Raw genomic sequence first — 14,823 nt, forward strand, 5'->3', positions numbered from 1 at the left:
TGATGCCCAGCTGAGAGGTATTGCAAGCACTTTGGAGGGCAGGATTAGAATTCAAAATGACCTTGACAAATTGGAGAATTCGTCTGAAATCAACAAGATAGAATTCACTAAAGACAAGTGCAAAGTACTTCACTAAGGAAAGAAAAATGCACAACTGCAAAATGGGGAGTAACTGGCTAGGTGGTGCTGCTGAAAAGGATTTGGGGGTTAGAATGGATCACAAATTGAATGAGTTAACAATGTGAGGCAGTCCTGAAAAGGGCTAATATTCTGGGGTGTATTAACAGAATTCTTGTGTGTAAGACCTGGGAAGTAATTGGGTCCCACAGTACTTTGCACTGGTGAGGCCCAAGCTGGAGTACTGTGTCCAGCTTTAGGAAAGATGTGGACAAATTAGAGAGTCCAGAGGAGAGCAACAAAAATGAGAAAAAATTTAGAAAACCTGACCTATGAGGGAAGATTTTAAAAAAAGCTGGGCCTGTTTTAATCTTGAAAAAAGACGACTGAGGAGGCACCTAATCTTCAAATACCTTGAAGACTGTGATTAATTGTTCTGTGTCACTGGAGGTAGAACAAGAAGTGTAATGGGCTTAATCTGCAGCAAGGGAGACTTAGGTTAGATGTTAGGAAAAACTAGCTAACTATAAATGTAGTTAAGCTCTGGAATAGGCTTCCCAGGTTTTTAAAAACAGGTTGGACAAACTCCTGTCTCAAGGATGGTCTGGGTTTACTTGGTCCTGGTTCAGCGCACAGACTTGATGACTTCTCGAGATCCCTTCCAGCCCTACATTTCTATGATTCAATAATTATATATGTAATTTGTGATTAACTCTTAGACCACAAACTTAGTTTTAGTACATAGGCTTAAGTACTTGGGCCTGAAACACACTTTAGTTCTATTGCAAGGATTTAACTACTTGATTCTTTCTAACGTCAGTTTTTCAATCACTCTGTCTGAATGCTCTCTGAAAGTAGTAATGTCAGTTTTTTCCCTATTTTATTTTTTGTAGGAAGTATTAATAGGTTTACAAATTCTTGCCATATAAATATTGGAAACGAAACAATTATTACAACAGTGTTTTTTGTTTAGAGATGTTTATACAATAACACAATGATCTAATCTATTTAATAGAGTGTTACCATATTGTAGAGTGAGCATCATTACAACACTTGTGTGTTTTTAGTAAAAATCATGGACAGGTCACAGGCAGTAAACAAAAATTAACAGCCCGTGAATTGTCCATGAGTTGTACAATATACCCCTGATTAAATCTTGGGGAGGGGAGCTGCCTGGGAGGGTGCCAACGGGGGGTGTCTCTCCTGTGACTCCCACTGGTGCTTTGTGGGGGGGGTGTTGGCGGTGCTGGCAGGCTCCCTCCCCAGAAATGGCAACATACCTCAGCTCCTAGGCAGAGGTGTGACCATACAGCTCTGCGTGCTGCCTCCTCCTCGAGCGCCAGCTCCGCAGCTCCTGTTGGCCAGGAACTGTGACCAATGGGAGCTGCAGGGGCAGTGCCTGCAGGCAGAGGCAGCATGCAGAGACCCCTGGCCGCGCTTCCCCCTAGCAGCCGAGGGATGTTGCCACTTCCGGGGAGACCCCCCGGAGGTAGGTGCCACCCAGAGCCCTCACCCCCTCCTGCACCCCAGCCCTACGCCCCCCCACCCAAACTCCTGCTGCTGGGAGGGGGGAGGTGAGGTTGTGGCTGCTGCAGAAGCCTCGGGAGTCTCAGAATCCATGACCTCTGTGACAAACTCACAGTCTTACTCATGAAATACCGTTTTTAGTAATTTCATTAAGTTGAGTTAAGTATCTGGGTAGCCATGTTAGTCTGTATCCACAAAAACAACAAGGAGTCCGGTGTCTCCTTAAAGATCAACAGATTTATTTGGGCATAAGCTTTTGTGGGTAAAAAATCACTTCTTCAGATGCATGGAGTGAAAATTACAGATGCAGACATTATATACTGACACATGAAGAGAAAGGAGTTACCTCACAAGTGGAGAACCAGTGTTGACAGGGCCAATTCAATCAGGGTGGATGTGGTCCAGTCCCAATAATAGATGAGGAGGTGTAAATTCCAGGAGAGGCAAAGCTGCTTTTGTAATGAGCCAGCCACTCCCAGTCCCTATTCAAGCCCAAATTAATGGTGTTAAATTTGAAAATGAATTTTAGTTCTGCTGTTTCTCTTTTGAAGTCTGTTTCTGAAGTTTTTTGTTGAAGTATGGCTACTTTTAAATGTTATAGAGTGTCCGGGAAGATTGAAGTGTTCTCCTAAAACTGACTTTTGTATGTTACCATTCCTGATGTCTGATTTGTCCATTTATTCTTTTACGTAGGGACGTCTGGTTTGACCAATGTACCTAGCAGAGGGGCACTGCTGGCACATGGCATATGTAACATTAGACGTGCAAGTGAATGAGCCCCTGATGGTGTGGCTGATGTGATTGGGTCCTCTGATGGTGTCACTAGAATAGATATGGGGACAGAGTAGGCAATGAGATTTGCTACAGGGATTGGTTCCTGGGTTGTTAGTGTTTTTGTGGTGTGGTGTGTCGTTGCTGGTGAGTGTTTGTTTCAGGTTGGGGAGCTGTCTGTAAGCAAGGACTGGCCTGTCTCCCAAGGTCTGTGAAAGTGAGGGATCGTTTTCCCAGGATAGGTTGTAGATCGTTGATGATGCGCTGGAGAGGTTTTAGCTGGGGTCTGTGTGTGATGGCCAGTGGTGTTCTGTTATTTTCCTTGTCGGGCCTGTCCTGTAGTAGGTGATTTCTAGGTACCTGTCTCGCTGTGTCAATCTGTTTCCTCACTTCCCCAGGTGGATATTGTAGTTTTAAGAATGCTTGATAAGGAACTTGTAGGTGTTTGTCTCTGTCTGAGGGATTGGAGCAAATTTGTTTGTATCTTATTGAATTGAGTGAGATCTGTCAGTATTTTAATATCTCAACCAGCCAAGGATCCATAAATAGAAGCTGGTATAACATTCCTGGAGAGAGAGGGCCTGTGTCCTGCACTGTGGGCTTAGAGGCAAGCCTCTGAGATGACCTCTACATGTGCATGAGAAGGATTGCAGCAGAAAGAGGGAAACTCCTCCTGACAGATGTTCACCCACTTGTTTGTTTTGGGGGCTTTTACTCTTATTCAGTGAAGCTGGAAGAGCTTCACTAGGTATGCAAAAAAGCACATGCTAAAATACTTTAGGGAGATCATATTTTGCCCAATATGCAATGTAAAAAGCACTTCTTTGAGATGTTCATTTTTTAAAAAAACAAACTTCTCTTTCAGACAAATAAGACGACATCTTAGCCTAATGATAATTTCAAAGCTTCTTAACAAAAACTATACAAGTTTACCTGTTACCAGTGACCTGCAGGTACTGTATACATACCTTTTGTTAAAATTTGTGTGTGTGTGTGTGGGTGGGTTTTGTTTCATTTTGTCATTTAGTGATTAACTGTGTTTAATTTACATCGTGGTCTTGACTCTCTGAGGCTGATATTTGCTATGGTTTAGGAGCTCTGCAAGATGACAGATTAGATTTCTAAAATTCTTTAAATCACTAGTGATGTATGCTGTTAAATATAGCTTTCAGTTCCCTGACTTATTCCACAGCTATCATTGCTTTATTCTGTAATATGTGATTTTTTTTTTTTAATGTTAACTCCTGAAGATCCATTTTACTGACAAAAAGAGTACCCTGCCCTTTGCAAATTTCTCCTGCTTATTGCTTCTCATGCAAAAATCAGCCCTTGGTTACTAACATAGTGTTGGTTGAGTGGTGCAACACACAAGAATTAACTTGTTAGTTTGTGAATAGAGTAAAATTACCTGCTATTTTAGATGTTGTTTTCATTTCAGTGAACAAAATCTCCAACTGGTGGTGGTCTGTTGTTTTATACTGTATTGAGCTGTGCAATGTCAGTAAACTTTACTAATTCCTAGAACATTTGTTTGTTTGCTTTTATATAGATGTCTCTTCTATATCAGTATCTGGTGCAGATGAAGCCTTCTAACTTGTTAAAGAGAAAGATAGAAGCAAGAAAGGAGCAGCAGGATGACGTCAACAGAGAGTTTGATCATACAGAACTAGAGCAGCAGGTATATGTGTAGGGCTAGTGATTTGCATTCCACTTACACATTTATTTTGTAATTTGGAACATGCTGACTTTCATAATTTTAGAGTTAAGTGCTTGAAGGGTTCTATGTATGGAATGCCTAGCACATAATAAGGAACTTTGCACCCCAAAGAGCTTACAGTCTATATAGAAGTTGACTACTCAGCATTGATATTATTCTTTGCCTATATTGGAAGACTGGAGATTGCCATAGGATGGCTTTTTCTGAAAGCCATTCCTTCAGGATCTTGGTATACGTGTTTTGTTAGGCAGTAAGATGAGAGAAAAAGATAGCTACTCATTTTATGCATCCAGTTTGTTTTAATTATAATAATTGGAAATACAGAAGACCTTTCGGGTCATGTAGGGACCCATGTAAAATTGTTCCTAAATTGTATTTTCCAGTGCTCTTGCCCATAATGTTTCAAATTATTTAGGCAAACTTTCAGATATACATGTTTGATGATCTGGCCATCTGGCTTTCTGGAGGGCTTAAAACGAGATATTATTGCAGTAAAATAAAATGATCCTAAACTAAATTATCAGTGGTGTAATTTCAGAGAAGGGTGGCTGCACTCTGAATGTGACTAAGATTCAGATTCATAATTGTAATATTAAAAGTATTAATTATGTTGGCTTCTTTCCAGGCATACTACTTGACCTACAGTCTTCTTCACTTGGTCAGTGAAGTTAGTTGTTTTAACGTTGTGAATTCTAATCAAAGAGTAAGTAACTGGCTTAAGTGATTGGCTGTTTATGATGGTGCTTTTTTGTATAGGGTCACAATTTAAATTCTGTTAAATATTAGAGGAAAATGTTTCTTACTTGTGTAAGAGATCAGTGGAGCTGGCTGGAGGGCAATTCTGCTTTGCAACAAATTTCAAGGCTTCAAAATTTGTTTTCATTCCAAAGTAGAATAGAAACAAAATCTTCTTTGAGTAGTGTCTCTAAGGATGCTCCACTTTACGTGTCTTGACGCCCTGTGCTTGTCATTGAAGATTTGTGGTAGCAGTGCTCGGTTGGCCCGTGCACACACCGTAGCCATCTACAGGTCACCAAATGAAGTTAATAGATGATAGCAGGTTTAAAACAAACAAAAAAGTATTTTTTCATACAACACACAGTCACCCTGTGGAACTCCTTGCCAGATCCTATGTATCCCTCTGTATCCTATCCCTACCCTATAGCGTATCTACCACTCCTCCCAGTTTAGTGTCATCTGCAAACTTACTGAGAGTGCAGTCCACGCCGTCCTCCAGATCATTAATGAAGATATTGAACAAAACCGGCCCCAGGACCGACCCTTGGGGCACTCCTCTTGATACCAGCTGCCAACTAGACATGGAACCATTGATCACTACCCGTTGAGCCCGACAATCCAGCCAGCTTTCTATCCACCTTATAGTCCAATCATCCAGCCCATACTTCTTTAACTTGCCAACAAGAATACTGTGGGAGACTGTACCAAAAGCTTTGTTAAAGTCAAGAAATAACACATCCACTGCTTTCCCCTCATCCACAGAGCCATTTATCTCCTCATTGAAGGCGATTAGGTTCGTCAGGCATGACTTGCCCTTGGTGAATCCATGCTGACTGTTCCTGATCACTTTCCTCTCCTCTAGTGCTTCAGAATTGATTCCTTGAGGACCTGCTCCATGATTTTTCCAGGAACTGAGGTGAGGCTGATTGGCCTGTGGTTCCCTGGATCATCCTCCTTCCCATTTTTAAAGATGGGCACTACATTAGCATTTTTCCAGTCATCCGGGACCTCCCCCGATTGCCAGGAGTTTTCAGAGATAATGGCCAATGGCTCTGCAATCACATCCACCAACTCCTTTAGCACCCTCGGATGCAGCACATCCGGCCCCATGGATTTGTGCGTGTCCAGCTTTTCTAAATAGTCCCGAATCACTTCTTTCTCCATAGAGGGCTGGTCACCTTCTCCCCATACTGTGCTGCTCAATGCAGCAGTCTGGGAGCTGACCTTGTTTGTGAAGTCAGAGGCAAAAAAAGCATTGAGTACTTTAGCTTATTCTGTATCCTCTGTCACTAAGTTGCCTCCCTCATTCAGTAAGGGCCCACACTTTCCTTGACTTTCTTCTTGTTGCTAACATACCTGTAGAAACCCTTCTTGTTACGCTTAACATCGCTTGCTAGCTGCAACTACAAGTGTGATTTGGCCTTTCTGATTTCACTCCTGCTTGTCTGAGCAATATTTTTATACTCCTTCCCATGTCATTTGTCCAATCTTCCACTTCTTGTAGACTTATTTTTTGTGTTTAAGATCAGCAAGGATTTCACTGTTAAGCCAAGCTGGTCGCCTGTTACGTTTACTATTCGTTCAGCACAGTGGGATGGTTTGTTCCTGCAACCTCAATAAGGATTCTTTAAAATACAGCCCCTCATGTTATTCTCTGAGGGGATCCTGCCCATCAGTTCCCTGAGGGAGTCTAGAGTCTGCTTTTCTGAAGTCCAGGGTCCATATTCTGCTGCTCTCCTTTCTTCCTTGTGTCAGGATCCTGAACTCGACCATCTCATAGTCACTGCCTCCCAGGTTCCCATCCACTTTTGCTTCCCCTACTAATTCTTCCCGGTTTGTGAGCAGCAGGTCAAGAAGAGCTCTGCCCCTAGTTGTTTCCTCCAGCACTTGCACCAGGAAATTGTCCTCTACACTTTCCAAAAACTTCCTGGATTGTCTATGCACCGCTGTATTGCTCTCCCAGCAGATATCAGGGTGATTAAAGTCTCCCATGAGAACCAGGGCCTGCTTTCTAGTAACTTCTGCTAGTTGCCGGAAGAAAGCCTTGTCCACTTCATCCCCCTGGTCTGGTAGTCTATAGCAGACTCCCACCACAATATTGCCCTTGTTGCTCACACTTCTAAACTTAATTCAGAGACTCTCAGGTTTTTCCTGCAGTTTCATACCAGAGCTCTGAGCAGTCATACTGCTCTCTTACATACAATGCAACTCCCCCACCTTTTCTGCCCTGCCTGTCCTTCCTGAACAGTTTATATCCATCCATGATAGTAGTCCAGTCATGTGAGTTATCCCACCGAGTCTGTTGTTCTAATCACATCGTAGTTCCTTGACTATGCCGGGGCTTCCAGTTCTCCCTGCTTGTTTCCCAGGTTTCTTGCATTTGTGTATAGACATTTAAGATAACTCGCTGATAATCCTGCTTTCTCAGTGTGAGACAGGAGTCCTCCCCTCTTGCGCTCTCCTGCTCTTGCTTCCTGACAGTATCCCATTTCCCTACTGACCTCAGGGCTTTGGTCTCCTTCTTCTCCTATTTGAACCTAGTTTAAAGCTTCAATCTCCTCTGAAAGTGGAGAAAGAGTCATAGTAGCTTTATTGTGAGGATGTTAGTGACTTGTATTGTATAAACCTTTTGTTTACATATTTTTTCCTGGAATTTTTTTTTCTAAATAAGTACCTCAATAATACATTCTCCACCTGCCATGTTGTTTTTCAGTTAGAAATCCCACTAATCTCTTCTCCACCAGATTTACATTTTAATGAAAAGTGGCATTGTGGCATGATAGAATACTTTTCTACTGTCTAGTTAGCGGGATAGGCAATGTATAAAGCCGGCAGCACTTGCTGCTGTCTTCAGGATTCTCTCTCTCCTGATTAGACTGTAACAAGTACGCAGGATTGTGTGATGTGATATTGTGATACTTGTGGATGTACCTGAGAAGTGGTTCTCTACTGTGAATCAGCAGTGGTCCACAGAATGAAACCTTTTGACAGCAATGCACTGGGAGATTGAGGGCAGAAATCTCTTATGAAGTGGTCCACAGAATGGAAAAAAGGTCGGGGTACTACTGCTGTGGAGAGTAGGATGTTGTCAGCCTGCTTCACTTCTGATGATCTTAAGTCAGAGATTGGAATATGAGGTTTCTAGAAGTGAAAGGCCTGTCCATAACCCACTAGTATGTTTTGCATTTAAGTAATCTACCTTGAGATTCAGACCTTTCTTGGTTTTTCCATTTTTATTAATCAAAAATAAAAGGTCCATGCTTCAAGGTGCAAGCTTCCCTCCTCCAAGCACACAATTCCAGGCTCCACAGAGTAAAATCAAGCTCTGCTTTTTGAAGACTTGTTTAGGAAGGAAACAGAATTCTCCAGTGAAGTTTCTGTTAGATATGGGAACCAGCTTTCATTGTCCAAAACTCCTATAAAATAGGATCCTAGTTCATTTTAAGCAAAAGGATGTTGCCAGAAGATTAGTCATCTTCTAGGAGAGCTGCCACAAACATGGAAAGACCATTAATTCCTCTGGGAAATGCCCCTTGATTACCTGACTTGTCTGCTAAAATTATATTTTGACTATTGTAGTTTCAATGTTTTCCATGAAAATTTGATCTGAGTGGCACCTTTGGTCTTATTACTTCTAGGGCATTGAAGACTCAAAAAACTAGCCAGTTAGAATTAATTTTCCACTGCATAATTCTGCTAAATTAATATAACTCTGGAAATACTATTTTAAAAAATGTTTAATCATGAGTTAAGCGGTGTTAATGGTGCCGAACAGCAGTGGCCTTATGGTTCTATTAGTAGTCCTGCTGGGTCATCCAAATGTGTGTGTTGGAGAAAATGCTTCAAAAAAAAAAAAAAAAACCCTACAAAAAACAATTTAAAAAGCCCTGCAAAAACTGCATGTGCATTTTCCTATGTTTGCAGTTTTTCTGTTTAGGATTTAGATTAAGTTCATCACTTCAAAATTAATCTTTAACAATTTTGAATTTGTGTTTATTTAGAAGTGCTTACTGAGGCTCTGTGGTGCCTTAGAAAAACATGTGAAGTGTGATATTAGGGAAGATGCAAGGCTGTTTTATAGAACTAAGGTAAGCATACGTGTGTCTTTGAAATGTGTTCCATTTCCGTGCCCCAGTAGGGAGGTTCTAGAAGTACTGATGATTCCTTCACATTTCCTTGCTGGCTTTATATACAACACTACCCCGTTATAATGTGACCCGATATAACACGAATTCGGATATAATGCGGTAAAGCAGCACTGCGGGGGGGCGGTGGCTGTGTGCTCTGGTGGATCAAATCAAGTTCGATATAACCTGGTAAGATTTTTTTGTCTCCCGAGGACAGCGTTATATCGAGGGAGAGGTGTATGTAGGCCCTAATCCTGCCAAGACTTGCACATGTTGCTTAACTCTGTGCACTGCAAGTGGTCTCATTTGCTGTCAGAAAAGGGCTCTTCAGTGCATAGAGTCAAGCATGTGTGTAAGTCACTGCAAGATCTGGGCCAAATTGCAGCATCTTTTTTTTTTTTTCTGGCCAAGGATCTCTGGCTATTGCTGCTTTTTCCAGCCTAGAGACGTCACTGATTGTTGATGGGGGAAGCGCTCTTTGGGACTAAGGAAACTGTCCAAGCAGCACTTACAGAGAAATAGAGGACTGGGAAAGTAATCTGATTCTTTTGCACAGTGATCCATAACTTTTATTTGAATTAACAAGTAACTTGCATACATAAATAATTAATTAGGCCACCAAAAAACCCAAGTTGATGCAGAGTTTCGCCTAGCTCACCTATTTTAGAATATGTTATGGTGCTTTACTTATGAGGTTCTCAAGTTTGTTACTTGAGTACTTTCATGTGCATTAGTAGCAAGCCACGTCAGAGTAGATGGACGGCATGGCAGTCCTTACCTTTCAAAAGCCTTTTGTTCAGTTAAGTCAAACCTCTATATTTTTACGCTTTTTTTACACCAGCTTAGAGACTTCACTAAAATTCTACCCTTCAAAAAGCCTCTTTATTGACATTTGATTCTATGGAGGTGTCATTTGGTGCAGTTAATACTGCAGACCCACTTTAACTATTTTCAAGTTTACACTGAATCCCCACCACCATACATATTTTTTGTGTGCTGCTTCCGCTTACCCTTGAGGTGGGAAGCGGTTATTGTGTTCCTGTTTGACTGCTTCTCCCCACCACTTCTGCTTATATGTAGTGTCATGACGTAGCTCTTGTGGGGTACCAATGTGTTGGGTGCTGTACAAGCAGAGTAAGAAATAATGTAAGCTCTTCAGAGCAGAAGTTTAAGTGCATGCTCAAGATTGGTAGCCATGAAGTATGGCCTTATGTATGAGGAACACCTTTTAGAGGCTGTCTGTGCTGCTGCTTATTGGCCTGAGTAATTACTGTACCAAGACAATCAATCCACTGGCAAACGGCAAGACTTGCATTTTACACCCTGCTAGCCCAAAAAGAGAGAGACACCGGTATTTAAGGCAAATGCTTTCACGCTGATCTCTAGCACTTATATTATCCATGTGTTAAATTGAGATAAGTTCATCTTGCTTGTAAAATTCTCACTATAGTATCTGCATATGGAGTACAAGCATTAGATTAAGAGCTCAAATGTCATCACCCCAAAGCCCTGCTGTATCGCAGCTTTAAAAGAGATCTTCATATGCTCTCTTTATAAGTGTCACACTTGTTTTTATTTCTATTAAATAGTTAAATGAATTAATTTTTGTTTATAGGTCAAAGACTTAGTTGCTAGGATATATGGCAAGTGGCTGGAAATGATACAAAATTCTCGGCCTACTCAGGTACTATTAAACCAATTTTTCTTACTGCTAAGTGCATTTCACTAATTTCTGTGTTACCTGAAAGTATAATGTAGCAATTTTAAAAAGCAAGTTCTAATTAGTAAATGAGTCAGTAGTAAAGTACACTATCTACTAGCTGTGCTGCTATAATCCTTGTGTGAAATCCTGCCTGTGACTTCAGTAGGCTTTCAACCTTGTTTTTAACAAATGGCTTGAGTGACCAACTAAACTATAGTCTACTTTGATTTCACTTTGTAAGTGGTATGCCTTCAGATATGTAGGTGGTCTTGTGTGGAATGTACAAATATCCAAGTTGGATTGGGGCTATTTCTATCAATCTCTAGGTTAGTATCTCAGTAGGATGCCATAGTATTGGAGTACCTGTTTTTACTTTTTTAGTACTAACCAGGGATATAAAAAATTATCTTAAAGGGAAGTTTGTTTAGCTTAAACCAGTAGTCGGAAGAGGGTTCTTGGACTGAGTTTTAAGCATGTATAAACACTTACATCTATTGGAAATAATTCTTGAATAATTAAACACTGGCATTGTTAGCATATTGATAGCTCTTACAATCTTGCTGAAAAGTTGACATAACTGTAACATTGGTAAAATGAATGGAATCCCTATGTGTGAGAGAAAATGCCATGAAAGGAAAGGAACTAGAGGGTGATGCCCTAAAAAAACGCTTTCTATAAATCAGTTTGTGGAAATTGCTGACAGTGCAATTCTCAAATTATTTTTTAATTAGATATGTGTTTGCCTGTTGCCTAGGAAACTTGCTTTTCATTGGTAGGCTTATTGTTTAAAATAAGATGATTATGTGGTTTACAGGTTTAGTTGCAATTACAGGTAGCTCAAGCTAACTCACTTATCTACTCACTTTATTACTCTCTCAGAAATAAAATTTGTGTGTTTCTCAATTTTTTCCTGTGTTTTTTTCTTTTAAGGGGAAGCTGCATGATTTCTGGGAGCCAGATTTGTGAAACATAAACCAGGTCAGAGAAAACAACAAAGAAAGAAATTGAACAAGAACTTTTGCAACTGAGAGAGACTTTCCCAGAGGATTGAAACTCTAGCCTGGTCAAAGAACAGACTAAATCAACAACTGGAATCAAAATTTCAGCTTGGTGCAGGCAACTAGAAAAAACATAACCTCTGCAATTTATTTCTGACTTTCTGATATATGATAGATATACACAATTTTTCAGGAATGTTATTGTATGTATGTGCAACATTTAAAAAAAAAAAAAACTTTCTCCAGTATGTCTGTCTGAATGGGCCACTAATGTTATATCCTATTGAAAGCTGAGAGAGTTTTCTCATTTCCCTTCCCTTGATAATCACTACAACGTGAAACTATGGTATACTTCTTGTTTTGGTCTGTTGCCCAGATGCATCTATAAGTATTGTTATTGCACAGCTAGAAAATGAACAGCCATGAATTGAGTGCGCGAAGTAGGAAATGGTGGCCCCTCAATGAAAAGGATGGGGGCTGTGATGTAAATAGTTGTCGAGGCAGATTGATGGTTGAACTTTTCTTTGCTCCAGGGCTGTGCTGCACTAATAAACAAAGGAGAATTTCAGAGGTCATGACAGTGAGGTATTAGCTTCAATTTAAACTTAATTTTCCTCCTTGATGCTTTACCAGGTCTGTTTAATTTATATCTAGTGACAGTGTGCAGAAAATTAAGTTGTATGTAAGGTGAATATCACAAGGAGAAATCTTGCTGCAGCGTTAGTATCTGCTGTCACAGTATCCAAAACACAAATTTCACCTGTTTATATATGTAGTCTGACTTCAGCACCTTTCTGTAAATGTCCAAAATATCAACTTAAAAATATCAATTTAAAAATGTCAGCAGAGATTTGGGAAAATGAGAACCTATTTGACTTTGCTAGCATGGAAGTAGCTGTGAAAGTCATATTAGACTTGTCCAAAATAATTTTTGCTAAATTTTGCCCTTAGAGGTGTGCTCAGAACTCTTGTTGAAATCTTTGCACTGTGTATAATATTCTAAGGACAAAATACCTTTGTTTTGTGAGCAAATGTTGGCACTCACTACTTATAGTGTGCTTAGCATGCCGCTTCATCTACGAAATATATGTGCTTAAATAGATAAGTTCAAGTATTTGGTAGAAACATCAACAAAGAATCTTTAGCTAATTAAGACTTAGGCTATGTCTACATGGCCCTCCAGTTCAGACTACCAGAGTGTGAACTGCAGAACGCACTGCCCCGTGTCGATGCTGCTGGTGCAAACTAAAAGGTGTACCTGGTTGGTGTGAATGTAGTCCTCTGTTAAACAGGACTGCATTAATGCGAACTAAGTACCTTTTCATTCACGCTCCCAGGGTCTGTATGGGGAAGTTATAGCATAGCATACTAGTGTGGGCTGCTGGGTTGTGTAGGCAAGCCCAGAGATTCTAATGATACCAACATAGAATACACACCATCTTTTTTCTTTGGTTTACAAGTGTTCTTATGGTTGATTTGTATAATATTCATATGCCAAACTCTTTCCCAGAAAAAATGGGCAAAAAAGACTCAATTTTAAAAAAAGCTCCCACATGTAAATATGTAGAAGAAACTACTATAGAATTGTGGAGTAACCTATAAGGAGGAGAAAAGTATCCTTACCTGATTTTATTTGCTTTTGATACTTGCTGCTAAATTGCTTTTAAGTGACTATTTCTTGTCCTCCATTTCAAGTGTTGCTGTGTGAATTTATTAATAAAGTTGAAAGCCACAGCATCTATGTGCCTTTCACAAGGCGAAACAGTCTGCATATGTTAGAACAAGATTCATGCTGATGGCACTATTAAAAACAAAGACACAGAAAATTTTAACCTGTCATCAGGATTTGGAGAAATCTACCTGAAGGGTATTTTTTTGTTTGGGTACAGAACTATTTAAGCCTAAACATTACAGTGGTAATGTAGGGTAGGGGACTGCGCGCGCTCTCTCTCTCTCCAGTTTGTCCTATATAAATGCTCTTTAGTGTCAGATTGTTATTCTGTGAATATATAATTGTACATAATTTTATTAGTGTTTATATTTTTCTCACATTGTGTAAAGCTTAAAAAAAGTGCCGAACATACTGGTTTTTATTTACTGTAATTAATGTGTATATATTTTCTTACTATGTGAAGAGGAGGCTACTGTCTTGTACATTTCTGAGGAATGATAGATAGGTGAGGGTTTGGGCAGCCAGTCTCGTTTTGTATTGCAGTTCAAAGCCCATTGAAACTGCTGATTTTTTCAGATTAAATAGCCACTTTGATATTTGGTTTTTTATTTAATAGCTTCGATAGAATATAAAGCTAGAATTGTTTTTTAATTAAATGTGTCTGCACATAAAACAGGCAGTATTCAAATATCAGCTTTCACTTTGTGAAAAATTGCTGCATATCATATTTCTGTCTTTCTTCAAAACTTCTTGTAAGGCATTGCAGTAACAGCACTTGTACTACTGCACTTTTTTCACTTAATTCCTTTTGCCTTTTTTGTAAACCCTGGGATTTTTCCTCTCTCTTAATTTGTACATAATCACTTTCAGCTCTCCCGTGTTTGAAGGAACAGCTCCCCAGCCAGTGGAGGTTGGACAGTGGTTCTGTGGGAACCCATCAGTGATTACAGAGATGGGTCCAAAGGTTTGCTTGAGTGTCATGCCAGGGATTCCTTCCATTCTCGTCATCTGTTCTGAGCTGAGTGCTGCTGGCTGTTGCCAACTTTGACCAAACCCAGGGCTGTTGTGCTTTGCTAGCCCACTGTGCTCCTGCTAGCCCCCTTTAATGCTAACGATCCAATGGAGAAAGGCCAATTGCACAATTAATGTCACACAGCTTCTGCTGTCTTCAGATAAGCACTTTACACTGAGGCTCATCTTTCAAAATGATGCTAGCTGCACCAAGAGCCACTTTATCTCATTCCATGGGTAGCTAGGTACACCTTGCTACAGTGTCACAGGCAGGAAATGAGAGGATGGCTACGCGATGTACATTCCTGCTTCTGCACAACAAATTTATTTTACTGACAAACTGAGACCTTGAACGTAGTATTCTGTGGGAAGTCAGTGTAGAGGATGGAGATTAGGTTTGATGTGATTGCAGTAGCCCGTGATGCTGAGGTGACATGCTGCAG

General features: G+C 40.3%; 1 protein-coding gene across 1 annotated transcript in view; it reads left to right on the plus strand.

Annotated features, from left to right (window-relative positions):
* Nucleotides 1-13,963, plus strand: part of SLF2 (SMC5-SMC6 complex localization factor 2) — a 56,141-nt gene extending 42,178 nt beyond the window's left edge. Inside the window, exons 15-20 of the mRNA XM_050957994.1 lie at nucleotides 3,281-3,368; nucleotides 3,965-4,093; nucleotides 4,758-4,835; nucleotides 8,872-8,958; nucleotides 10,613-10,681; nucleotides 11,630-13,963. Coding sequence (XP_050813951.1) covers nucleotides 3,281-3,368; nucleotides 3,965-4,093; nucleotides 4,758-4,835; nucleotides 8,872-8,958; nucleotides 10,613-10,681; nucleotides 11,630-11,665 — 487 coding nt within the window. The 3' untranslated portion in view covers nucleotides 11,666-13,963. The remainder of the gene's footprint in view (nucleotides 1-3,280; nucleotides 3,369-3,964; nucleotides 4,094-4,757; nucleotides 4,836-8,871; nucleotides 8,959-10,612; nucleotides 10,682-11,629) is intronic.
* The last annotated feature ends 860 nt before the right edge of the window (nucleotides 13,964-14,823 follow it).

The sequence above is a fragment of the Gopherus flavomarginatus genome, chromosome 6 (genome assembly GCF_025201925.1).
Source record: "Gopherus flavomarginatus isolate rGopFla2 chromosome 6, rGopFla2.mat.asm, whole genome shotgun sequence".
Lineage (NCBI taxonomy): Eukaryota > Metazoa > Chordata > Testudines > Testudinidae > Gopherus > Gopherus flavomarginatus.